The sequence below is a fragment of the Passer montanus genome, unplaced genomic scaffold (genome assembly GCF_014805655.1).
Source record: "Passer montanus isolate IOZ18808 unplaced genomic scaffold, ASM1480565v1 scaffold67, whole genome shotgun sequence".
Classification (NCBI taxonomy): domain Eukaryota; kingdom Metazoa; phylum Chordata; class Aves; order Passeriformes; family Passeridae; genus Passer; species Passer montanus.
In genome coordinates, this window is record NW_024371815.1 from 1,967,127 (window position 1) to 1,993,992 (window position 26,866).

The following is a 26,866-nucleotide window of genomic DNA, read 5'->3' on the forward strand; positions in this document are numbered from 1 at the left end:
TTAAATATAAATAATTTCCTTTAATAAATCCCTTTAATAATTTGAATTTTAAGGTATTTATTCCTCACTAGTTCTAAAAGATGATAAACAGGTCAGCTGATACCATCAGAAATGGGGCTAGCCTGTAGCACTTTGTGACATTTATCTTTGCTATCTTCTTCCTCTTAATTCTGCATGGCAATCTAAATATCACTGAAATTATATCTGTAAGGTAGATACAGAGAAGTAGATGAGCTGGTGCACTGTGCTTTTGTTGCTGTTAAGTGGAAAGAACAGTGCCTGAGGCTCTAAATGTGACTGTGTCATCATTACAAAATGTTCATTTGTTTCTGGGCACCTGCCCAGTGCTACTAAAACCTGATATTAGTTCTAGGAAATTAGTAGCTGACAGATTCTTAATCAAGTTTTTAATGTAACTGATTTATATTCTATGTTCTATTTGATTTACTTTTTTATTTACTTTTTATCTTCTATTTATGTTCTATTTGATTTACTTTTTTTATCTTTTTTTTTCCCTGTCATTTGACATTATCCAACTGAACATGTTTGCAGGACAAACTTTTCTGGCCTGGTAACTGCATTTGAAACATTGGATAAGATGGATAAGTTAAGAAACAAATGCAATGTTTTGTCTTCCAGGGAATGTCTCTGGCCAGGCCATACAAGTGTTTCTGGGTTGGAGCCAAAAATCAGTGCTGGCGAATATTAAGCAGCTTAGAGTTACCTGCATGTGCTGAAAAATTTTTCATAATTGGTGGCAAATAAGTTTTACCCTTACCTTGATGAGGAAAATGTAGATAATTTTCTTTTAACCCATGCTTATAATCTTCCTGAAATGAGCTGTATTTAATGCACATGGCACTGGTGTTGCATTAAGGCAGCTGCACCCACAGAGGTGATGGTTGATGCATTGCATGCACAGCATAAGGTCCCCAGTGGTGCTGCAGGATGCTGGGGCCACTTTGAGTGGGATCATGGCACTCAGCCTTCCTCTGCTGCTCCTGCCAGTAGGGCTCTGCTGCTGTTAAGGCAAAAGTACAAAAGTACTCACAGGAGGGAAGAATTCAGGCAACATTTCAGCAAGGAGGCAATGAGCTGTATGATAAAGAGAGATAGGAGCAATGTCAGTGTAACCCATGTGCAGTCATTGTCTCTGGCTTTGGACGAGATTCACCTGGTTGGATGGAAGAGGCTGCTGACAAGCATGTACATAGCAGCTGAAGAAACCTCACCTTTCTAAAGTGCTGTTAAATGAAAGATTTTAGGACAATGGCAAATGCTGTCGTGAAACCACACAGGGAAAACCAGCTCTTTATGCCATACCAGAAGAGAGTCTAATCTAGGTTGAAGAGCAACCAGCTACAACACAGTTTAAATGTTAAAGAAGAAATTAGTTAATTTCAAATACGATGACTGAGTTCTGAAACAGCAGTTTCACAGAGTGTAGGGAAAAATTGGGTTGCATTTAGGTTGTATCATCATCACCACTTAAGGGAAGAGGAAGTTAAGCCGCAAATTTGACGTGCTTTCATTTGGTGTTTTGCTGATCTTCAACCACGGCAGCCTGATGCAAATGTTAATAATTCTGCATAATGATCATAATTTCAATGAAACTTATTTTAACAGTGGGTTTTGGCTGCTTAGGTAAGTGTTGGTTTGTTATTGGGGGTTTTTTGTTGTAGTTGTTATAGTTGTTTTGTTTTAAATAAGTTGCCTGTAATTCTTGAGCTGGATTTAAAAAAAAAAATTATGGTATATCTGCCTCAAATACACATGTGAGACAAGGAGAATATTAACTGTTTTTTCATAATGCTGAAAGCAAGATTAAAAAGCATGAGAAATCAAAAAGCATTTTCACAAAGAAATTGTTTCAGGGAAAGCATAGAGAAACAAATTGAACACTTCAACACCAAAAATGATGTTAGGTTGATATATGCACCATCTTTTTAGGACTTCTGACTTGAGTATTTGTTATGAAAAATGCTGAATGTAGAATTTTAAACTGTTGAGGAGGATTTTTCTAGATCACAGAGGTACTGAAATACAACGCAGACAAGGATTCATAATTCTTTATTGTTCAATACAAATCACAGTGGAAAATGCTGAAGGTATTCCATATGAGTTAAAAAATTAGATAAATTTTTTTTTCAGTGATATTTTTCAGAAAAATAGTAAAGATAGAAATTGCACAATTGTGTTTTAAACAACAAATGAAATGAACAGAAAAACTGAAATAGGTGATTATTTCTTTAAATTGAACAGCTACTGGATTGTCATTTACACACTACATCAATTATTTCCCTTTTTTTTTTCTGCTGCTTATATTACCCCATACTGTCCATATTGTTCTCTACAAGTTTTTAAGTGTTGCATTGTAAAGATGGAGGTTCCTGACTCCTTTACTTGTGATGAATGTGTGGCTTCTTCTATAGAAAAAATAGAAAAATTTATTTGCATTTTTTGATAAAACTAATCAGATGCCATTTTAGGGTGAGATATGAAAAAAATTTGTCTAATTAGTTATGTCTTGCTGTGAAATGTGCCTGAGTGATAAACAGGATAAAATTTAGAAGAAAATCCTACCATTTTCTCTTATTAGTTCTTCACTTGAATGTTGCAAAGGATAGAAAAAGGAATTATAATTCTCCATACAGCATATGAAAATAATTGTCTCAGCAGTCATGGGAATAGATTTTATAGGATTAGCACTTTTGTAATGAGCATCAATGCCATTAGAATATAAAAAGAGTTATCTGATACCCACACAGTGGCTTCACTTTAGAAGAAAATGTTTTGTACATATATTGCACAATGTCTCATGTGTCACTTACTTTGCATGCTGACAGTGAGAGAAAAATGGATTGAAAGCAGGAAGGAACAAAAAGTTTGATTTCTACTGATACTGTCCAAGTCTGCCTTTTCTTAGAAGCCAGACAAGAGACCCAATGATCTGTGTGGCTTCTCCTATTAAAGGAAGGAGGTGAATTTGGTGTTATAAACTACTTGTCAGCAAGTGCTTAATGGAAGAAGTTGAAACCAAATGAAAAAACACACCTCTAAAATGCTGTACACTTGTCATTCATTAGAAGCAGTGCTGGACAAGGCTCCTACATAGGGTCAAAAATTGCAGTGTCATTTTTCTTTAACCTTGATGAGATTTTCACTATTGACTAATGAATCATTCTGAATTGCTCCTTTTGTTTCTTCTTTATCTGGCAGAGAGTGTTTAATATGCTTCAGACTCAATCTGTTTTTATCAAGTGTTTTCCTGAAAATAAAAATATGTTTATCAGCAAGCATGCAGAAAATATTAATTTCTTGCACACAAACAATGATGGAGGACTTTAACGCATCAGATTAAAAGTTTACTTTAGCCTGAAAAAATTGCTGTAATTCAAGGGAGAAGTAAGTAGAAAGCTTGAAAATTAATGTCATCATGATTTTACAGTATTACTTGTTGTTATTTTAAATATTTATTTTAATATTGAAACACTTCTTTATATTTAAATTATTTCTTTTAAATACAGCTTTAATGACATCTCTTTGTTGTTTTACCTTTTAAATCTATATGTATTTCTCCATAGCTATAGATCCCGATAATTTAAGAGTCATCCAAACACCAACAAACATAAATCTATCAGTTGGAGACTACACTGAAATCACCTGTATTTGGGAAGAAGCTGTTCAGAGGTGTAGAGCATACTGGAATTTTGTTAATAAAATGAACATCACTAAAAGTATATCATCAAAACTTCTCTATTTGTCCAACATCACCCATGAAAACAAGGATGTGCTAGTCATCAAATCTGCCAATGTAAATGACACTGGATTTTACTACTGTGAGATAATTATTGAAATACCTTTCCTTAAGAAACTACGTGGAAATGGGACAACAGTGGTTGTCGAAGAGAAAGGTAGGCTGGCAAAAACATGTGAGTGCCATATCACTTGTCATCAGAAAGATTCTTCAGTTTGAGCCATGTTATGCATTTCCTGCGCCTCCCACCTTCCTTCCTCCACACTTTGGATCTCTGGGTGAAAGAGACAGACACAAAGAGGGACTGAACAACTTTTAATGGCAAATGACTTAAACTCTCTGCCTTAATATCTCCTGTGTAGTGTTTGCTTTCCTCCATAAGGATTTGCTAACAGGAATTATTGCCTAAGGTTTACAAAAAGGCTGTGCATGAGCTGTGTGTTTTGCACAAGACCCAACACAGTTTCTCCTCCTCAGAGGAGGAGGAGGATAGGTGTGAGACACTGAGTGAATCTGCTTGTGCTTACAGGGTCTGCAGTGATCACTTGGTTACTCTGCTCAGTAATCTGGAACCTTTACTAACCATTTTTTTTTTTATTACAAGTTCTTAATGAAAAGTGATAAATAAATCAATATGGATAATGGAGCAGTATGGGCCCTATAAGGATTTGTGTCCATAAAATTGTGGCTAATTGTTTTATATGTGCTGTGTCTCCCTGTTCTACCAAAGCCATATGCTAACTTTTACAGGGGAGCAGTTTAAGGTCCCAATTCTGAGTTAAGCATTGAAAAACATGAATGCAATTAGTATTCACACACAACTAAAATTTTCAGCAATAGGAGTGAAATCTGTTTATCCTTAAATTATTAATACAGTGTGAGACACCCAGAAGACAATTTGCCTCTCTCCTGTTATATAGCTAAGTGAAGGCATTATGCACCAGTTCTGGAAGATGCTGATCTTCAGCTCTCTTTATACCCCTCAAAAGCAGAGAATGACTAGGGGACTAGCTATGGTTAGACCTTTAGCATTACCAAACTTCACTCACTTGCTGACTGCTCAAGTCACATGAAGCCTTTCCAATCCTGCAGTACGCTCCAGTTTTGTACAGTATTTTATACCATGGGTCAGCTGGCTCAAAGGGAAACACAAAAATTATCAAGATTTAGAAAATATCAGTGCCAGAGAATCAATGAAATAGTATTCAAAATTGTGGGAAATGAATGTAGGTTATTTTAACTCTCTAACAGTGTTTTAATGTTCTAAAATGAGTTAGGGAATCTGATCTCTTGCTTGGTCAAGTACAAGCAGAAAAGACTGGTGTTAAATACTGTGGGGAGGGGGAATGTGGATCTGCAGGAGCTGTAGGAGGTACTGACATTATTGTTCATCAGGCATGCATCCCTCAGAAATGGGAAAGTGACCTTGCACCTGATTCAGTCTTGAAATAATTTTTAATTTTACCTGCCTTTTCTTTTGCTGTGATGTTGATGTTTATTTTATCTTTGACCAGTACATCACCTTATTTAAAGTTTATAATTGCAGAAGCTCACTCACTGGAAAGGAGGTATTTGGAAGCATGGGCCATCCTTCCTTTTTTAGTGGCAGAGGGAAGCTTGTATCTTTGCTACAAAAAGAAACAGCACTCCACCCTACCTGGTGAGTTACAATATTTCCATTAGCACATATAAGTTACCTGTTTGGTTTGAGATGGCTGGAGAGGGACACTGAAGAGGTATTTCAGTGTACAGCTTTGCTCACCTGGTCTGCTGAGGCATCTCGAGCTGACAGGAGGGATCAGAGGCTCAGCTTGTAGTTCAGGTGAGTGCTCTTTCAGCCACTTGCTTTCATTATTTACCTTTTAAGGAGAGCCATCACTTAAGCTGAAGATCTTAACCTGGCTAGGGTATACAAGGATATCAGTTCTGATCATTTCTTGCTGATTTTTGACTGAAAACGTAAGGAGCCAGAACATAGCTCTGCATCATGATCTCTCACTCCTGATAGTGACAACTGGAAGTGACATGTGAAAGACCCAGCTTTGAACACTAAGTTCTCTCTTTTCAAGCTTTGATTTCCTTTTAGTTAACTATTAATTTGGGTTGATAGGGGGTTTTGAAGGGCAGTTTTGTTTGCTCATTTGGGGTTTTTTTTGTTGTTGGGTTTGGGGTGAGCAAGCACTGACTGCAGCTTGGGTTCTATCAGGTGCTGCACTGCCTCCTGTGCTGACAGCAAGGCAAGAGCAGGAGCAGAGACTTGAGGTGGAAGAGCCTCCTGGGAGAAATGAATCCACCAGGGAAGCAGCTGAGGAAAACTCATCATCCAATTCTGCTGAATGGGTAAGAGGCTTATAAAAAGACTCATGCTGTGAGAGGGTTTTCAAAATGATGCACTGGGAAGTGGACAGAACAGAAAGCACACAAGGACCTGCTGTTCCTAGGACAGCATCTTCCTACACATGAAAAAGGTTTAAAGAAAAAAACAAAACAAAACAAAACAAAACAAAAAAAACCCACACTCAGAAATAAGAAGAGGGATATTTATGTAGTAGGAAAGTATTGAAATCTATTATAGTTATTTAACACTATAAGATTGCCTGGAGAAGAGGGCAGCAAAAAGTGGAGAATATCAATACAGAGAGTGAGTGAAAGAAAGAAATGCAGGTGAAGTAAAAGTGGCAAGAGAATCCCTTTATGTGTAATTTTGTACCAAGCTCAAGGGGATTGGGCCAGCTTCAGCTCAAAGGGTCATTAGAGCAGGCAACACTTGCTGGGAGCAAGTAGCAGATTTCTGGCAAGCTCCTTTTCCCCTGCAATTATTCATCTTTTAATTACATTGAAGCACAAATTAGGCAAGGGAATGAAGCCCTAATTTAACCCTTTCATAGGCAGGCAGAGTCTTCATTGCAATCAGCTGGACAGGGCAAGTCACACAGAAGAGATGAAAAATGTTCAAGCCCATGGTCACAACTGCACTTCCTGAGCTTACAGATTCCCAGGTTCTCCTGTAAGGAAGCCTGGCTGCAGCCTTGATTTGGTCACATTGGTAAGAGAAAATATCAGCATGCAGGTAGTGAGACAGTAATATCCATCTTTTTCTGAGCAATAGTCATTGCTCTAAGAAAAAATATCTGGGAAAATTCATTATCTGTAAGTAGATTGCCACTGAAGCCAAGAGACTTGCTTTTACTGGAGATATCATAGTAGAAAATTACAAAAATATAAGTCATAATATGGTCTGGTCACAGTAATAAATTATTCTAATTGCTAGTTATGAAGGTATTGCTCTTCTTCTTGTTAATATTTAATGAAGATGTAGGAAAACAAGGCTGAGAATGAGAAAACAAGCATCCTAGGGGGTGCTGAGTGAAAAGTTCATTAGTAGCCAGTTACTGCTCAGGATTTGTCTGGATAAGACTACTCCAGAGAATGTGTGATTGCAATAAAAATCTTTTACAGCTGCCAGTAATTTAGCAGCTACAATTTAGCAGCTACCAGTCACAGTGATCTGTCATGGCCTAGGTTCAGTATTTTCCTTCATGTAACAGCCCTTTTTGCTATTTTAGTGAAAGCAGAAAGAGTGGATTCATAGTACCACCTTTTTAAATGTTCAAGCATAATTAGATGTTGTAAATAATTCAAGAGATACAGTAGGTTAGTAAAGCCAGTACATACCATGTGTATGGACACCACATTTCAAAACAAATTAAGCCAGTAGAGATGAGCAAATATTATGGTATCTCTGGAATTTCACTTACTACCTTTCAATTCTATTGCAGAATATTATCACTTTAATTTTTTTTTCTGATTGTGAGAAAATCTCTACTTACTTGGGAAAAACTAGTCTCATACTGGTTTTTAACATAACTTACACTTTTCTTTGTAAGTTTGGAAATTTAGTGAATATTCTGAATCTGTTTGGGCATCATTTCTAGAACAGTGAACATGAAGGTTGTATCTGCTTCTGCAAGACTATTTACAGTCTCCTGTTTTGTTTACAATTCTTGTGTTGGAAAGGCAATCCTGTAACACAAATATTGAATCAAGCTATGGATTTTATTCTCACCTGTATATATATATATGTCACAGCAACCCTGAGCAATTAGGTCAGGTGACAACACACCAAGGTAACTTAACCTGGGAGTGAACATCCTCATGGCAAAGCTGGATCCTGTAGCACTTGTCTCTGGAGAATCATCCCATGTTTCCTCAGCTGAGATGCTCAGGGCGTGTTTCCCATAGTGTTCTGCCAGCTGCAGGGGAATTTGGCCTTTGAGGGAGTTCCCAGTGCAGTTGATGATTTTTTTCATCTAGTTCTGCAGGTTCCAGCCAAAATCTAAGCACTTCTGTAGCATTAACACAAACTTCCAGCTCATGGTAACATGCATAATGCTCACTCTTGACTGGGGGGCTCTGGTTATTCAAAGTGCACAGAACTGTGATCCAGATTAGTTGGCCATCCCTGCCATGCCTCCTGTATGACATTTGTCTGGCAGGTACCTCTCTGTGCTGAGTATGGTCCATCAGAACACTGCAAACCCCCACAGCAGCATGTGAGGGTGAAGACAAAAAGCCACTTCATCACTTGCACCCATTTATTTGTTTATGCCATCTCAGCTTGAGAATTTGATTTTATATGTCTGTGGGAATAGGTCTTTATATACATTTCAGGCAGATTTTAATTCTCATATTTTGCTAAAGGACTTACCTATGTATGTTTGGGAATAGGATGACTTTTGCACTGTCCAGAAGAGCACCTGAATACCACAGCAGTGTGCTATTTATTGCATCAAAAGAGCATCCCTCCAGAGGAAAGAGTATGATGAAGTGTTTTGGAAATATCAGAGTTAAAAGATTAAGGGGGTAAAAATGTTTTCCATTTTAGAATTCATAGAATCTGATCTACCCTGGAATATGACATCTTTAGTATTCAGAAAAAGTAATTTGTGCCTGCTGCCTAATTAACTAAGAGAATTGAATCTGAACATAGGAAGGCTTTGCCTTTCAACATTAACATGGAAACATTCATTTCCTCTGTAATTGTAACTACATGGCCTGCATTTCTTTGTTTTCCTGGGGCTGTGCTGTGTCATGGGTAAAAGTTCATACTACATCTACTTTATGGGTAAGAGTCTTGACTGACATTTTCTTTGCTTTTTAAGGCTGTGTCTATGCTTTATGAATCACTTGAAATTATTTGCAATGAATCAGGAGGAAAAGATGACAAATCCACTGTGACTACTGTATCTAATGGAGAAGATGAGCAAATCCCACAAACTAGGGCAGCTGAAAAGCCTAGAATGAGACAAGAATCTTCTACCTACCTTGACATTCAGAACTAAACAAAATATGGCAAAATAACTATGAAACTGAAAAATATGATAATTTGCTGCTGCAAGATGGATTACATGTTTCCTGTCAAATGCTTGTCAGTGGGACAATATACAAGAAAAACAGTTGGCTCTAAGCAGGTTTTGTGTGTTTTGTCACTAACAAAACATTCTAAGGAGTCTCTGAATTTAGAGGATATGTCTTTTAGGAGACTGTCTTCAGCTCTTCCTCTGGTGTCCAGAAATACCCTGTTTACCATACTTTGAAAAAAAACTTCTGGACTGAACAACATTCTCCAACACAAGCATTTCTTCAGGAAGCCCAGGAATGAATAGGAGATGGTAGGGACAAAAATGCATGGAGTCTGAGCCCTGAAACTGTCATCAGTTCTGACCACATCATAGACAGAGGGGAATGCCAGAAAGGATTATATTCCTGTGGAAAGGGACTGTTAGTGTTAATTCATTCACAAACTAGGAAAAGTCTTCCAGAGAACGAAGTCTCCTACATACAATGAAATATTATAATTAAATGAAGCTATATATATATATATAAAATGTGTAATTATTGTCTAACTGGTTGAGGACGGCTGCTTGCAGGAGATGGGGTGGTAATGTTTGTTCTACTTTTGCCAGCTTTAAAACTTTTTCAAAAAATCATTGAAGAAAAACCAAAGCTGAAAACTTTGGTTTGCTACACAAGAAAACCATAATCTGTAAAATGGTGACCTTCAGCCCAAGTCCCTGTTCAAGCAAGCTCTCAGTTATGCACCAGAGCTGTAAGTGGGTGCAGTAAATTTTGGTCTTTCTATGTACTGCTGCTTACTTCTGAGTTTAATCACAATGCGATGTACAGTTTTCAGGAAAAATGTTAAAGAAAAGCACAGCTTAATAGTCTCCAAATCCTATTTTCATTAAATTTTGATTAAATGTGCCTCCTAACAGCAAAGAATGCTGCCTTCTTAACAGCTACTAGTGTTTTGTATGTTAACATGGTCATTTCCAACATCTGTAGAAGACTGCACCCAATTTATCATTACCTATTTTTATCTGTGGCTGGCAGTGGTGGCTATGAGCCAGCAGAGTATTTTAGAGCTCCAGCTTTTGACACCTCTGCCTCAAATATATTAACTTCTCTGCTTCTGTGCCACTTGGGAAGCAATAAATCCTTCTGTGTTTTAGTTCTTCTTGGCTGTTTTGTTAGCTTTGAAACAAAAACAGCACTCTGTAATTAACCTCAGGTCACGTTCTAGCATGCAGTACGATCTCAGTTTTAACTGCCTGTTTAGCTGATGAGTATATAATGAATAAACCTGCTTAATAATAGAACTTGAAAACAGTCCTGGGCCCTTGCTTTTAGCCATTTTATTGGTTATTCTCTTTTGAACAAGCTGCTGAAAAATGATGGTTCCATTCCATTTAATTTGATGCCCAAAGTCCTGTGTTGAGCACAGGCTGAAACACGCTGATTTAGGAGCAAGTCTGGCACAGTGAATTCAAAAGCCTTGTGTGTGCTCTATGCTTTTAATATCTCACCAATGTACTTGGCTTAGTCATAGTCCTACAAATGAGGCTCCCTCTCTGCTTCTGTCACGCTCCTGACACTGGTTTGCAGAGCTAGTACAGCCTACCTGAGTCTGAACTCTCTCTCTTCCCAATCCATTGCAAAACCGTGCAAGGAGTCACATCTTATTTATTCTGCCTAGCACTTGGGTAGCTGCTCTCAGTGACTGAGTATGATCCAGCTTGCACATTTTCTTCCAAGCCCTGGACTGGGGTTCCTTCCTCTCGTTGGAAGAAGATTATGGAGCAGGCATTCCCGGCTCCATTACAGCAAGGACCCTCAGTGGCAGGCAGGATGGTGAGGTGTCCCAATGAATGTATTTGCAGAACAGCCCTGTTTGTGTGTGGTGTTGTGGCTGATGCTCCTGTGCCTGATAACGGGGCTGTCAGAACAGCAACGATGTTGTGGATTAACCCTGTCTGGCAACTGAGCTCTGCACAGCCACTCTCTCACTCCTGCCTCCCCTGGGTGGTTACAGCCAGGGCAGCTGTAAAGGGCTTTTTATTATCATTGTTTCTACTAAGCACTCTTCTATCAGTTCTTTGTAAACAGGAAACTGCAAATGCGACTGACAAACAAATACTCAGATCAAAAGAATGTGAAGCAATTTCTCTAATGAAGAGAAAGGGCAGGTGATTATTTGTCAGTGTTTCTTGTTTTCTACATAATGTGAAATGCTGAGATGGGAGGAAGGATTTTTATGAACACTCAAAATAAAACAGCTTTGGCTAAGTTGCTGTGGTCTGGTGCTGTGTGCTGGTGAATTTTGTTGGCTGAGAGAATGTGACAAAAATTAGTTCCTTGTCTGTTTTCCAGAGCAGAATCTGTTGGCAGGGCTTGGCAATACTTTATACAGCCAAAGCTGCCCTTCCTATCCTTGTTTCAGGAAGTATTCAACTCCACAGAGGTGGAGGAGTATAAAAAGGGTAAGGCAGAGAGACAACACGTGCAGCATCTGTGTTAGGTATTATTCAAGGACTTAGGACAGGCAGAGATTAGAGGTATGACTGAACAACTTAAGGGTTTTAAATCATAACAAAATACTGGGCCTGTCACGTACATTTGCTCTGAAATATTGTCTATTCTTTTGCCTGCTGATGTCCTTGTCTTGCCCTAACCTTGAATGCTCAGCTCCACAAGCCAGGAAAGCTATATCTGTAAATTGCCAGGCCTAACACAACTGCAGTCCATGGTTAGGGTTTCTGATGCTGCTGTGGAAATAAATCATGAAAGCAACTAATATGTGTTGCTCCCTCTTTTTAGCTTTTAATTCTGGAGAGAGGAAAAAAGCCATAAGCTTCTCTAACAAAGCACAAAATGGTTGGGTAGTAGGGTGAAAGACACTCCAAAAATACCCAATTTTTTTATTTTCTCAGATAGAAAAGCTTTGCTTTTTCAGTTTAGCAGCTGTACAATATTAAAAGTTGTCATTTCAAGTTTATTTTTGAATACAGACTAAGCTTAATCTAAACTGCAGATCTAATCTCAAAGAGGGGCTGCTATCGAGGTTGTTCCTGGGTAGGAAGGGTTGCAACAGCTTTCTCACCTCACCTTCAGCTGAGCAGTGTGGTCACAGTTGTGTGAGTGCTCAGTCTGGGTGCTGAGCACGGGGACATCACACAGGTACAGCTTGTTCCTGGGACACCATAACCAGTGTCCTGGCACAGCAATGTCTATCCTAGTTAAGACACATACCAGGCAGGACATCTAGATAGGTATAAGCATATTCAAAGGATAAATTTTGGCCAAAATAATGCAGCTCCTGTGTTTGTATTTGTGACCACATTTTCTCAACAGAGTCAAGCATGCTGTCTTCTAGGTGAGACTATTCATGGTTGGATTCCCCTCTCCAAAGCAAGGATTCTCCCACTTCTGTGCAGATAATTTTTTATTTTCCTATTTGTTGAAAGCTTTCTCTTTTTCTGATGAGTGAAATCTGAAGTTAAATGATCTGTTACAAAAGTAGGCTCTAGTTCCATTTCCCACCCCTGCTTCCAGTATTTCTGAGCCCAGCGTTTTCTGCCATTAGCAGTGACAGAACTGCAAAAAAAGCCCCACTCCTTATCAGTTGCACTGCACTCTGTGATTGCTTTCAGGAAACTGAAAGCAGCCAGCTCTGTGAAATGCGTGTGCCTGGGGAACTTCCACTCCGGCATTTGCCTTGTAAATCTCCCTGGCAGCATCTATGGATATCACCTCACTTTACACACAGTTCTGGAATAGTAGGTCAGTCCTACCCGGATCCTCAGTGTACACATAAATTCATATTTCAAAATAAAAGAAAACAGTTTTTTAAAAAGGGAAATGCATAGGCATTTCTTTGATGTGTTTCCTGCAGGGATACTCAACACTAAACAACTTTCTCTTAGGTATTCCTTCCTCTCAGAAAATTTTTTTGTACAATGAAGGACAAAGTGTATTGCTAATTCATAATTAAGCATGACAGCTAACAGAGCCAAAATATTCCTCCCTGCATACAGAAGTTCCTTGAGAGCTTTGTTGGAATTGGCTTATTCATTTTTGCATGTTTTACCTCTCTATAATAAATAGGAACTTCCTTTAAAAGGTATACACAGTTGCTTTAATTGTTACAAAACAGCTATCCTCCCTCATAGCTCTTTTTGAGCCTTTCTGATTTTTCCTCTCTTTTTCTTTTCCTTTTCTTTTTATTTTCCTCTTTTTTTTTCTTTTCCTTCCTATTTTCTTCTTTTTCCCCTATTTTTTCTGCCCATGCTATAGACCAACTTTTTGCTATGCTCACCACAGCTCAGCAGGATTGGCTGATAGCTAAGTGGGATTTTACATAAGTGTTAAAGTAGAGCAAATGACACTTGGGCTGCTGGTGAGAGACTGGCTGAGGAATCAGATTTAGAAACTACAGCACTTGTGTGGACAACATTTGGTTACTTTAGGGGGTGACCTCTTTTTCTGTCATTACAACCAAAAACAAAAATTATTTTTGGAACACTTAACATCAAGAACCCTAAAACTGAAGCATAAAAGAACCCTGCAAAGAATGGCATCCAGGAAATTATTCAAACAAGGAGTGAAAACTAGACAGAAGTATTTACCCTACAAATATTAATTTATTGGCTGTAAATATATTCATTGATTTTACAGTCTAATGTGGCTATGTCTCATGCACTAACAAATGTGTTTGATTACAGTCAATATGCAGTGCTGAGAGTGAGTTTCCCATGGCACAGCTTTGCCAGATGACAGTGTTGTTACTCCAACTCTCAGCTCAGGAAATCACACAGCCAGTTAACTGACCTCAATCTTATCCATTTCACCTGCCTTTAAACTTCACTGAAATGGTATGTGAGCTTATTAATTGCATTTTTAAAATACATTTTTAGGATATTCTGAGAAGTAAATGATAATAAAACAATGAAAACTGGTCTGTCTATAATTTACAGAACCTATACAGTGTGTCACTGAGCAGCACACTGTGCTTGTATGAACTCCTCTTCTGCCTGAGCCCCACCAGTGCCTGTTTAGTCTGCTCTTTTTTGACTTTTTCTGCTAAGCAATGTAGTAATTGCATCATCTGCTCACTAGACGTAAATAAATTCACTGTGTATTGCAGAATTGAAATGATCTTTGTTAACCAGACACAGAAAATTTTGAAAAACAGTGCAAAGTAAATGAATGTGTTTATGCTTGAAGTTCAGTAGATTGTCCAGGACACTGGAAAATTCAGGGAGTTTGATAGTTTTATCTCAACGTGGAAAATGAAATGTTTGTTTATTGTTCAAATGTTACTCTCTTGCTAAGAGGAAAATAAATTGCTTTTCATATTGCTGCCAAGAAACCAGAAAAATAACAAGTTCATAATTTCAGGTTGTTTTCTTCCTCCTCTGCTTCTTCCACCCAGATATATAACAGATTTGTGGAAATTGTCAAAGTCCTTCTTGTGTAGCTTCCTGCACCTTTAGGAATAAGATAAGGTGTAAGGGATGAAAAGCTCTAGCAGAAGTTTACAATTTCACCTATCTCATTTCAACTATTCATCTGGCTGTGACACAACTGGGCCTTTACAGTAGAACTGAAAAAATCTATTTCCTCAGACTTTTTCAAAACAGACACTGCTGCAAAGAACATGGAATAAAATTTATTCTCTAAGAGAATATCAGCACGGTGATACAAATCTCATGTAAGCCTGAATATCTGACCAAATGCCATAAAACTGGGGTACACCTGAATGGATTTTGAAAAATATGCATGTGACAGTCCACATTTTATCTCATATATAATTTAAACTTTTGGTCCAAGTTAGGAGCAGCAAGACCCAATTCTGTATAAATACTCAGTTTATACAAATGCTCATCCAAACTGGTGCCTATGCCATTCTTCAAAGAAAGAAACCTGAAAGAAGCAAATAATGAGTATTATTTATATTATAATTACAATACAAAATTTAAACAAGCCCACAGAAATGGATTCTCTCACTGGGGAGCTGGACAGATGGATTGGCATCAAAATACTGCCAGCTCTCCTATGTGGGCCTTCTATTTGTACTCTGTTTTCATTTTGCAAACAACTGTAATAGTCTGTGCTGTGTGCACAAAGCTGCTATTTTTAATGACAAACAAATCATAAGAAAATATTTAAACAGTACAGAAAGTGTGAATTGAAGACTCTGAGCAGTACTGATGTGTGTGCACGTGCATGAATTCAGATAAAACACACATCAAAAACAAACCCAACCAGGCAGCACTACCATGGTGACCTTTCCGTTAGTAGAAATTCAAGCTCTGTGGTTTATTCTGTGTTTTAGCACTTTTGCAGCCATATCACCAAAAACTGTGAGTCACCTATGTTTGCAGAGGAAAATGTGTGAGAACACCTTCTTGCCCCATTATGTGGGAGAGTTGTGGACATACTGACACATCCTGTTGACTGAAGCTGATCTCCGTCTCTGCCCCTTTGGGAACGTTTTCTTCCTTCTGTGTAGCTAACACTGATATTCATGATTCAAAGTCATAAAAATGCGTGAAATACACATTTTAATTTTAATTTTTTTCCTTTAGATGAAAGAACTTATTTTTCTTTACTGGCCATGTTTATTCATGTTACAGACACATGTCAGAAAAGGACAAAGAAAAGTTCCTGGCACTTGACACACCAGAGAGTGCCTTTGTGTGGGTGTGTGCAAAGACCAGATCATGTTCATAGCTGACAAGGCCAGTTGTTTGTTTTATTCTTGTTTCTTCTGAAGAAGAAACCCCACAGATTTCAACATGCACTTTAATGTAAAAATTTGAAATTTCACTTAGAACCCTCATCCCTGTAAGGCAAATCAGTTGCAACTATGTCATAAGGTTGAAGTCAGGAACAAATAATTTTCATGAACTGTTTGAACAAACCTCAGCAGCCTGAGGTGCTGCTGTGGTTTTTGGGAAATGCAAAATCACTTGTTGGAAAATATAAGATGGAAAATCATAGGATTTTTTTTCAGAATGGTTATAGATTTCTACATACATGGGGTGTGTAGTCTTTCTCTGAGATATTGTTCATGTTAGAGGACAGATTTTGCCTGGGGAACAGGTGGCTGTAGGCATTTGAGACAAAGGAGTTTAATTTTTTAAGTTTTGCTTAATTAAAAACCAAATTTTCCTAACTCATCTCTAGCATATTGTGAGTAGAAAGTTATCTACAAGCATCTTCAAGGATGTCCAAAGACACCCAAACTCAGGTTTAATTTTGGGAATCCATAATCAAGGTCTTGTATAGAGAACACTGCACCCTGGGATCCATCAGCATTATTCATGCACAATGGCCTTCTTTTGATGGATTCCCCCAAATAATTTGTTCAGAGTGTGTCCATTCTGCATACTCCACGTGTCACTCACCTCAAATGAGCTCCTCCAGGTCCAGTGTAGGCACCTGGAGTTGACAGAGACCGAGTTACCCTGTGCTTGGCCAGAAAGCAGAACTTGTTCAAAACTCAGCATGGCTGTAGCTGATGAGTTCCACCAGCTGTGCTCCCACTGTCCAGGTGCCACCAGCTCCCAGCATAGACCCTCAAACAGCTCTGCTCTGGGAAGGTGTGAGCCCAGCACTTTGGTGTCTAATGATGGAGGACCTCGGTTTACAGGTAAACCACAAAGATCATCAAAGGCCACAGAGGGACACAGGACTTGAGAGTGACCTTTTGTTTTCGGTAAAAGTCATTTTTATTGAAAAATTTGTACTGCATAAAGTAAATAGAAAATTATTTCACTGCAGATGAAGATGGATTTTGATACTGGCTGTTTGCTGAAGTATCAGATTTACTGCTTCAGATATTTCTGCCTGAGCAAGTTTTTTGTGGAGCAGCTCTTCAAGGCTGCCTTTGCTGGCCCTGGACAAATGCAGGGCTGTGGAGAGATGCTTGTTTATAAGACCTCCTTGAGAAAACTGCTATGGACTGAGCACAAGCCCAGAAGGACTGTGCTAGTTGTTTTCATGGCAGATCTCTGCTTTTCATCCAGAGAATCCCACCCCAAGTGTGTGCTAGTGATTTATGTGGTTTGTAACAAGGTCCTCAGTGTGGCAGGGAGGGCAGTCCAAATCTGCAGCCCCTCACGGTCCCTAACTGTGGTGGTGAGGGAGAGATAGATGCTCATCTTCCTCCTGAAGAGGAGGCTGATACTGCACCAAAACTGGGCTGCCAACCTTCTGCTCCCATAGGGATATCTGAAAGGACAAATCTTGAGCAAACAGCCAAAAACAAAATCTGATTTTCGTTTGTTAGTCATGCTGTGTACCTTGAAGGAGAGGCTGGTTTCTACTGGTGAGCAACTAACTGGTTGTACCAGCCACACCAGGACAATAAACCTTTAGTTTTGAAAAGGTGTTGGCACGGAGGTGTGCTCCAGATACAGATGTTTGCTAATGCAAAACTGTCCCCTGGGTGTGCAGCCACTGATTGGAGGGGACAGATGCATAAGGAACCCCAGAAGCAGAGCAGGCTCCATCCTCCAAGAGAGCCCTGAGGCTGTTCCTGCTCAGGAGAAAGCCAGGCTCCAGAAGCAACATGTCTCAGCTGGAAACTGCAATGGCAATGACCATTGCTGTCTTTGACCAGTATGCAAGGGCTGATGGCAACAGGCAAACCCTCAGCAAAGCAGAACTGAAGACTCTGCTGGAAAAGGAGCTCCCAAATTTCCTTGCGGTAAGAGAACAGCGTGGCACCATTTCTGTGTAGCAGGTGCAAGAGCAGCCTGCAGGAACAGTTTTTAGGACATTTTTAGGAAAATTATATCCAAAAATATGCAATGGTTTGTAGGAAAATATGAAATTTAAAAAAGGTTTTGCACAAACTGTGTAAAACTGGTTTAATATGCAGGGCCATTCCCTGTTTGCTAAATTCATCGCTTGAGATATCAGGGCAATGGCTTTGAAATAGATTTTGTTTCAACTTCAGAATTCACTTCTGTTTACCCTTGGATTTATCATCTCACTTCATGTCACAACTTCTGTGAAGGTAGTTATGGTTTCAACTTCAGAATTAACTTATTTCTGTTTATCCCTGGATTTATCATCTCACTTCATGTCACAACTTCTGTGAAGGTAGTTATGCTGTCAGCAATTGAGGATCTTGACTGCAGATAGGGAATCTCTCTAAATATTTATACATTTACCTTCTCTAGATATTTATACTGCATACTCAGTATCTCATCAAAATTATGCATAAATCAGAACAACAGATGAACTCAAAACAAACTGTTTGGAATTTGTCTTTAACAGCAAAAGAAAGACATGGCTATATATTGTACAACATAGATTTTTATGTAATCATGAAGTGCATTTCAGTAGGTATTCAAAGTGCTTAACATGGTATAGTAAAAGCTTCAGCCTCCAGGGAGACAATTACAAATTGTTTTTTTAAATTTGTTTCCCTTCACTAAAAATCCAGAAAACACATTTAAATACATTGTTCTTTCCACATTGGGGTAATACTTGTACTGTTTTGTTACTGTTCTAAATGTTACTGTTTTGTTACTGTTCTAAATGTTACTTTCTAGTAAAAGCTTTAGCCTCCAGGGACACAATTTCAATTGTTTTTTAAATTTGTTTCCCTTCACTAAAAATCCAGAAAACACATTTAAATACATTGTTCTTTCCACATTGGGGTAATACTTGTACTGTTTTGTTACTGTTCTAAATGTTACTGTTTTGTTACTGTTCTAAATGGCAAAAGTCTAGAACCAAATGCTCCTTGTGTGGGTCTGTTTTGCATCCAGCATTGCTCAGTTTTATAAGGACTATTTCAGGGCACTGCAGCCAGGGCATTTGATACAATTCAGTATCTTTCCATGCAGACTATGTGAATTCACCATATGAAATCCATGCCTGCTGGAGTTATGTCTCACAAATTAAAGAGATGCAATATTCAGAATGAGGACCTGGGTGGCTCAGGGGGGGATGTATTCCAATGTTTGTGAGGAATCTGGGTAAGACAGATGAGTGCTCCTGACCCAACAGCACCACAGAAGGGTCCTGCTCCTGAGCACGGAGCTGTGTAGCACCCACAGCACTTCCATGTAAAGAGAAACTAAACTAACAACAAAACTACAATTCTGTGATGGCATGGAATCCCCCAGAACCCTGGCATTTGGTCTAAATAAGGCTGGGGAGCCACTGCAGTAAGCAGCTACCAAATGGGATGATGCTCACAGGTCTGTCCTGGCTCTGTTTGGTGGCCTGGCACCACTTCTTCCAGCAACCCAAAGGTGCTTTTACTGGCTCTACCTATTTCCTGCAAGTGGTGGAAAAACTGGAGTTTTCCAGGAAGATAATTAGCTAATTATCCTCTTATATTCCAGTCTCCATCTCCCTTTCCTGCTTTACCTCTTCTAGGAAAAACAAAAACAAAAGCAACCCCAAACCCCCACATTTTTATGTCAGTATTTTAAATAAATTTAAACCAATAATATTCCACGTTTCTGTCTTGCCAGACTGATACCTACAAGGAAAAAAACTGAGGGCATAAGTCTGACTTCAGAAAAAAAAGTTCTACCTGCATTTTCCTGCCATTTGTATCTGTATTTTTTCATTTGCTAGAAAATCTAGGGAACAGTGTTTTCTAATGACTCATGCATACTTTTGGGCTTAGAATTTGTTATAGCTGGCACAGATAACAACTTCCTGGAAAGGTCTTGAATCAATCAGGTATAAATATCTCAGGACTGAAGGACTGGATTATAGAGTTATAGAGAATTTCCAAAAATCAGATTCCCATTTTTGCATCTCAGAAGTAATTAAGATGCTACAACTTGTTCGTATAGTTCACGAAATAATTTGAAATATTCACTTATAAAATTAAAACAATGCAATTTACAAATTGAAAATAATTAAATAATTAAACCTTCCAGACACATTCATCTGTCAAATCTAAGGAAATGGTTCAATTTTTAGTGATTTAAAAATATCTGCATTTAAAGTGAAATATTCAATTGCAGGATTATAAATTTTGCTAATTGGAACAAGATCAAAAATTGCCTTCAGATTTAAACTTAGCTAGTAATCGTTTTAAATTGGTGGAAATTTTTCAGAAGTTTATATAATTTCTTTCTAGTATTATAAGAGATAAGAAGATTTTTACCTTCTACGAAAGCCGCACAACTGCTTCCTAGATTTAACAGGTCTGTACTGCCATCTCCTGTTTATATTAAAATTGCAGCTTTGAAATTCCCTGTAGATTATCAGCGCCAAATAGCCCTCCTGTAAGCTTCTTTTCTTTTTCATATATTTTGGCAAAATGAAAAAAATAAAAAAAGAAACCCAAACAAAAACCAAAACCACGAACAAAAAAACGCACTTTTAAATTGATTATGCGTTTCTTGACTTCAGCCTTCAAATGTAGTGGTTCAGAGAGTCACAGAACCACAGAATACGCTGAGTTGGAAGGAAGGGACCCATAAGGATCACTGAGTCCAGCTCCTGGCCCTACACAGAACACCCCAAGGGTCACACCATGTGCCTGGAGCATTGTCCAAATTCTTCCTGAGCTCTGTCAGGCTCCTGCTGTGACCCCTTCCCTGGGGAGCTGCTCCAGTGCCCAAACACCCTCGGGATGAAGAACCATTCCCTGATATCCAACCTAAACCTAAACAAAAAAAACACTTTTAAATTGATTGTGCATTTCTTGACTTCAACCTTCAAATGTAGTGGTTCAGAGAGTCACAGAAGCACAGGATACACTGAGCTGGAAGGAAGGGACCCCTAAGGATCACTGAGTCCAGCTCCTGGCCCTACACAGAACACCCCAAGAGTCACACCTCTGCTCTTCCCCTCATGAGGAAGTTGCAGACTGCAGTGAGGGCTCCCCTCAGTCTCCTTTTCCCCAGGCAAACCAGACCAAGTGCCCTCAGCCACTCCTCACACAGCTTCCCCTGAAGGCCCTTCACCATCTTTATTGCTCTCCTTTGGACACTCTCTAATAGTTATCCCTTATATTGTGGTGCCCCAGACTGCCCCCAGCACTCAAGGTGAGTGCAGAGCAGAGGGGACAATCCCTCCCTGGCCTGGCTGACAATGCTGTGCCTCATGTCCCTCAGCACAGGGCTGGCCCTCCTGCCTGCCAGGGCACTGCTGGCTCACGTTCAACTTGCCACTGACCAGGACCCCCAGGTCCCTTTTCCTGGCACTGCTCTCCAGCATCTCATTCCCCAGTGTGTCTGTACATCCAGGATTGTCCCATCCCAGGTACAGAATTCAGAATTTTCCCTTGTTCCCTTCATACTGTTGGTGATTGCCCAGCCCTCTCATTTGCTGAGGTGTCTCCACAGGGCCTTCCTGCCATCAACAGAGTCAGCAGCTCCTCCCAGTTTTGTATCATCTGCAAACTTGCTCAGTATTGCTTCAGTCCTGCATCCACATCATTTATGAAGATGTTGAAGAGCAAGGGACAAGGATGGAGCCCTGTGGAATCCCCCTAGTGACAGGTCCCCAGCCTGATGTCCCCCCATTTTGCCCCACCCATGAGCCAGTTGCTCAGCCATCCCATGATGTGTTTGTCCAGAAGGATCCTGTGAGAGACAGTATTGAAAGCTTTACTGAAATCCAGAAAGAAGACATCATCTGGCTTCCCTTGATCAATGAAGGTGGTTACTTTATCATAAAAGGGAGTCAGGTTTGCTAAGCAGGAGTTCCCTCTCATGAAACCCTGCTGGCTGTGGCTGATGATGGTGCTCAGTCATTCCATCAGAATAATGGCAACTTAGAAGAATAATTACAACTTAGAAAAATATTTGCTGAGGTAACTCAAGGTCAGCATCCCACAGGCTTCAGGAGGCACCTTCCCAGCCACCAGCTCCTGTAAGCAGCTTCTGCTGGGCCATAAGGCCCGTGGCAGCACTCAAAACACGTTTGAGGCTGTTTGCATATTTTCTGGGGTGGAAGTATTCAATGAAGTTTAAATTTCACATTTGCTCCAGCAAAGCATCTTTTTGCAAAGCTGCAAACTGCCTGTGCTCCAGCTGAGCCTTTCTGGGGGAATGGGTGGGGAACTCATAGCATTTGATCCATCTGGGTGTTGTCCTCAGGGCTTTGTCCTACACAGCTTTAATGGTGACAAATGCTGTTTTAAATGTAGCAACTCTGTGACAGTGCATGACTGCAGCTCTCAGGTGTAACAAACCCAGCAGCACATGCTTTAGGTACTCACTGCTGCTGTGCAGACAGTGGGAGCACACAGCACCTTACCAAGTGCCCAGAGCCCAACCAAGGACCTTGTTTGCTGCATTGGGGTTGTGCATCCTCTCACCACAACCTGCTCTTTTTCTCTTGCAGTCTGGGAAGGACAAGAATGCTATTGATAAAGTCTTCAAGAACCTGGATGAAAATGGAGATTCCCAAGTGGACTTCAAAGAATTTGTCATCTTTGTGGCATCTCTGACTTGCTGCTGTCACAAATATTTTGAGCAGAATGCAGCCAAATAGTTGTCAAACTACTCACAAAAGCTGTCTTTGCTTGTGCTCCATATGCCAGTGATATGGATCCCTTCACTCCTTCCATGTACTGCTGGCAAGTTTGCAAGCACGCTGGACTCTAAAAATAAACCCTACTGAGCTCATTCCCTGGATCTTGAATGCTAATTTCTTCTCATTTGTGGAGCAGCCTGGGTTTAATGACTCCCACTAACTCACACTGAGTAGTTTCTCCCTTTCTCTCGTTTTAAAATTATTTTCTTAGCTGAAAGGTTCAATATTCATACCAGTGCAGAAGCTGCACAAGAATGAGGCTGCTGGAGCCACAAATCAGCTGGAGGCTGTTTTTATACACCAACATCTCTGGGATGCATCCCAAATCCACACATGTGCCACCACAGCTGTACAGGACAGGCCTCGCTGGCACTACCTTTGAGCCTGTTTGGCACCCTCAGCTGTGTGGTTGTGGCAGGGCTGGCTGCCTTGTAGGTTCTTCCTTGGTTAAAACAACAAAACAATCCCAAACACATTTTCTGGGTTTTTTTCAGCATGGAGGATTCTGTGCAGTTTTGTGTGCTAGTGAGCCATCTCACCCAGATCACATAGATTTATTTTCTATGACACCATAAGACTTTTGTAACAATACATTGATATCACTTTAAAATAAATTTAAATACCCTCCCAAATAGTGTGCCTGAAGCAAAAATGACAGCAATTGTTGCTTCCTCACCTGAAAAATGTCTGTGTGGGGAAGTGGAAGAATTTGCTTTCAGAGGAGCAGGCAACAGACATCAGCTGAACTCTGCAACTGAAGCAGAAGCAGATTCTGTATACAGAATCAAATCTATATTTTGAAGTACTTTGCCAGTGGCATCCCAATACAAACTGCAAAAACATTAAATTTAGTTCCTTTATCAACAGTACTGTTCAGTGCTATTCCTATGCTATGTCAGCAGCCAAATATTTCCCTGTCCCACTGTGTGTGCAAATGTGCTGTGTAGGTAGAGGTGCCACAATTCCCTCTGGAGCCCCTGGAAGATCATGCAGCACAGCAAAAGCAGGCAGGAGCTCAGTTTCACTGTGTTTCCTGAATCTGAAGTTACACCACAGGTTTGACCCATTCATAACCCTATATAAATATACCTTGTTTAGGTGTATTCATCTTTTGGGGAACTCAATGGAAAATTTTGGTCTTTTTAGTTTATTTCAGCCTGTTTCAACCATTGCAGGTTTTGTTATATCTAGCTCGTTCTGGTGCTGGATGGCTGGAGATGAATTGCAGCACAACCATTACACTTGCAGAAGTATCATTACCTGTCTTATTGACAACAGTAATATTTTTCTGCATTACCTGAACAAGAAAACTATTCATCACCAAAATGTGCAAAAGTCTTCCCAATCCAGACATCCCAAATTTGCCTTTTTTTCAGAGACTGCTCCATATTACTGCCATTTTTTGAAATACCTTTAGAGCTCTAATCCAGGACGGCTCTGCCCTGTGGCTGCTGTGCCACTTGCAAGGGCCAATTCCACTATCACATCCCTCACCATTTTGTCAATGCTATAAATCAGCAAAATACCCTGCTTGTGGCAAAGCAAGCTACTTCTAAACACAGAGTCAGAAAATTCCTATATTGCACATTTATCTAGCTAGTGGTATAAAACATCCTCAGACAAAGAAATCTTGGTGATACATATCACAAATTGATTGGTATATCCTATTTTTTTTTAAATGTATTTTTACTTTTACAAGTTCAGCGTTAACACCTAATGTTCTGCATTGTTTCAGAATATTCAGTCTCACTGAATGTTTTGGGTTTTTACCACTATGTGGCACTAAATGCACCCTTTTTATTGCTCACTGAGCCCAAAAGTCCATGTATCATTATAGAAGGGAAAGAATCTTTGTTAAGATTAGGAAAAAAAAATCAGAAATGTTCATAGCATCACTTTATGTCAATAAAATGGCAATTTTATGTCTGGAAAAATACCACATGTCCCATCAAGGGCATTTTAGTGATTGCAGTGGAAACAGCAGGGCCATGCAGAGGCTCCATCTCCTGAGCTTTTGGAAGGGTTTAGCTGCACCATCCCAATCTCACCCTTGTGAAAGTGTTTTCCCTTACTTGTAAATTGCAAACCTCCTGTGCAATTTATGGCAGCATTGTTCTCTGCAGCATTGAAATTGCTTTTAAAACATAGCTCTTAAAAAGAATGTTGGGGAAAAGCTCTGCCTGTCTTGTGCGCCAAGGAATTCACCTTGTTACTCCATTTTATCAATCAGATCTTTCAAACCACATTATTGAGCAGTGAGAGCTGTGACACACCCCCTAATTCTCTCTTATTTCATAAACTCCCTTCCCCCAGTCCAATATCCACACCATTTCACTCACCCATTAATGCCATTTTGTCCATTTACCTGAGAATCTGTAGGTTTTTTCTGTGCTGAGGACTACTCACAGCAGTCCTGGTCCCAGCAGCCCAAAGCTGATTTGTGACCTCCCCAAAGGGGTTCTGCCTGACCACGATGAGCTCAAGTACCTTTGTCTCCTTGGGGGAGCACCAGGGCTGCCCCTCACTGTCCTCATTGTTCCTGCAGCCCCAACCTCAAAACTCTTACATTTGTCTTGACCTCTTGGTCCCACACGAGGGGACACCTGCAGAGCTCAAAGCACAGGGATGCTGTGTGCAGCTTTGCTAACCCAAGGGAGCTGTGCCTGTTCACAGCTGCATGAAGAGGGGGAAGAAAAGGGGTTCAGGGCTTTTTTTCTTTTTCCCTACAGATTTTTCAAAAGCTGTAACTCTGCGATGAATATTCATTTCAATGTAGTACTGAAAACTCAACTTGATGACACCTCAGAGAGAAAATGATCCAGGAATAAAAGAAATTAACATATAGCTCCCACCTTACCATAGAACAAAAGTGACTTTTCAGAATATATTATTTAACTTAAAAGCATCTGAACAGAGTCACTTTAGTATCTTTCAATCCATTAATTTTCTTTCCCAGTATTATTAATTTTCACTATGAACCTACAGTTTACCCAGAATATATTGTGTATTTCCTTCCCTCAGTAAACTTTTGTAACTCAAAAGTTCAAGGTACAGAGATGGTAGACCTGGTTTTAAACCTGCCATTTAATTTCAACTCTTAGGTCTCAATATCTTATGTATGATGAGATAATTTAAGAAACTGTATAGGCAGCTGTAGGGGAAAAGAAAAGAACATAAAAGACAGCTTGGAATATATAAGCTAACACTTGTGGCTTGTGCACATTTGACCTAGCTATCTGAAAGGAAAAAAATATATGGGAAAATATGTTACCAGCAAATGACAATATGGCAAATCATCATTTGTGATGACATACAAATTAAGCAAGTCTTAAAGGCAGAGGTGAGAAAGTCAGCTAAGCAGCAAATCAACCAATAGGTATTTTTGTAATACAGAAAAAAATATAAATTTATATTAATATCAGATCAATTCCAGAGATTAAAATACTCCAGTATCTGTAGTTGCCATTTTGAAATATAGTGGGGCTACTGTCACAACTCTTCAATATTTAAAATGACATCTTGAAATCTGATTTCTGAGTGTGCATACAGGAAAAAACAGGCATAATGTCACCTAACCCTTAAGTCACTCATGGCCACTTATGCTGCAGTTTTGGCTGGGAATATTCCTTGATTTTTTACCTTAAAGTTCAAGAAAACAAAAATTGAAAAAAAAAAAAAATCATCCAGTCAAGTACATTATTATCTCCACAGTAACCCTAGTTTGGGGCTGAAAACAGGAAGATTTCTTTCCCCAAACTCTCTGAGCATCCTGCACTAGCAACGTGCTCTTTCAACACTTGACCTGGAGTGTCAAGATCAAGCTTTTCACAAAATGCACTTTCACTGCTGGTTTCCTTACAGAAGGCGGGCAGGGGAGGAGGAGGAGATGTTACCTGTCTTTTATGTAACATTCTCGCTGTGAAACGCTCCTGTAAGAGCTGGGAAATTGTGTTCCAACCTTCCCTTGAGTGAAACCCACCCACGCCAGCTGCGTGCACCAAATAGCAGGAAGCCCAGGGCACCTGACAGTGACTCCCTCCCCCTGGCAGATGCTTGTGGGGATGAGGAGGACTGGAAAAGGGTGCATGAGAAGCAGCACATCTCTCTGGCCTGGTAGATGGAGAGGACATGGCCAGTCCTGCAGCTGTCTGTGTCCCAGAGACAAGGTAAGGTCACATTCTGTATTTTAGTCATTTAATACAGACTATTTAATACAAAACATACAGCTGGCATAGTTGAAAA

At 39.7% G+C, this 26,866-nt stretch overlaps 1 protein-coding gene across 4 annotated transcripts; it reads left to right on the forward strand.

The window, feature by feature from the left end:
- Nucleotides 1-1,515: 1,515 nt before the first annotated feature.
- Nucleotides 1,516-22,697, forward strand: LOC120511624 (S100 calcium binding protein P). Of its 4 annotated transcripts, XM_039728953.1 has the most exons (6): nucleotides 1,549-1,644; nucleotides 3,220-3,405; nucleotides 3,585-3,914; nucleotides 5,304-5,417; nucleotides 5,964-6,097; nucleotides 8,920-11,388. In XM_039728953.1, the coding sequence occupies exons 3-6, from the start codon at nucleotides 3,722-3,724 to the stop codon at nucleotides 9,097-9,099; spliced, it is 621 nt and encodes a 206-aa protein (XP_039584887.1). In that variant the 5' UTR covers nucleotides 1,549-1,644; nucleotides 3,220-3,405; nucleotides 3,585-3,721; the 3' UTR covers nucleotides 9,100-11,388. The 4 variants fall into 4 exon arrangements, with proteins under 4 accessions (XP_039584886.1, XP_039584885.1, XP_039584887.1 ...); XM_039728952.1 differs by lacking the exons at nucleotides 3,220-3,405; nucleotides 8,920-11,388 and adding an exon at nucleotides 22,433-22,697 and having other exon boundaries at nucleotides 1,516-1,644; XM_039728951.1 differs by lacking the exon at nucleotides 3,220-3,405 and having other exon boundaries at nucleotides 1,516-1,644.
- Nucleotides 22,698-26,866: the final 4,169 nt, after the last annotated feature.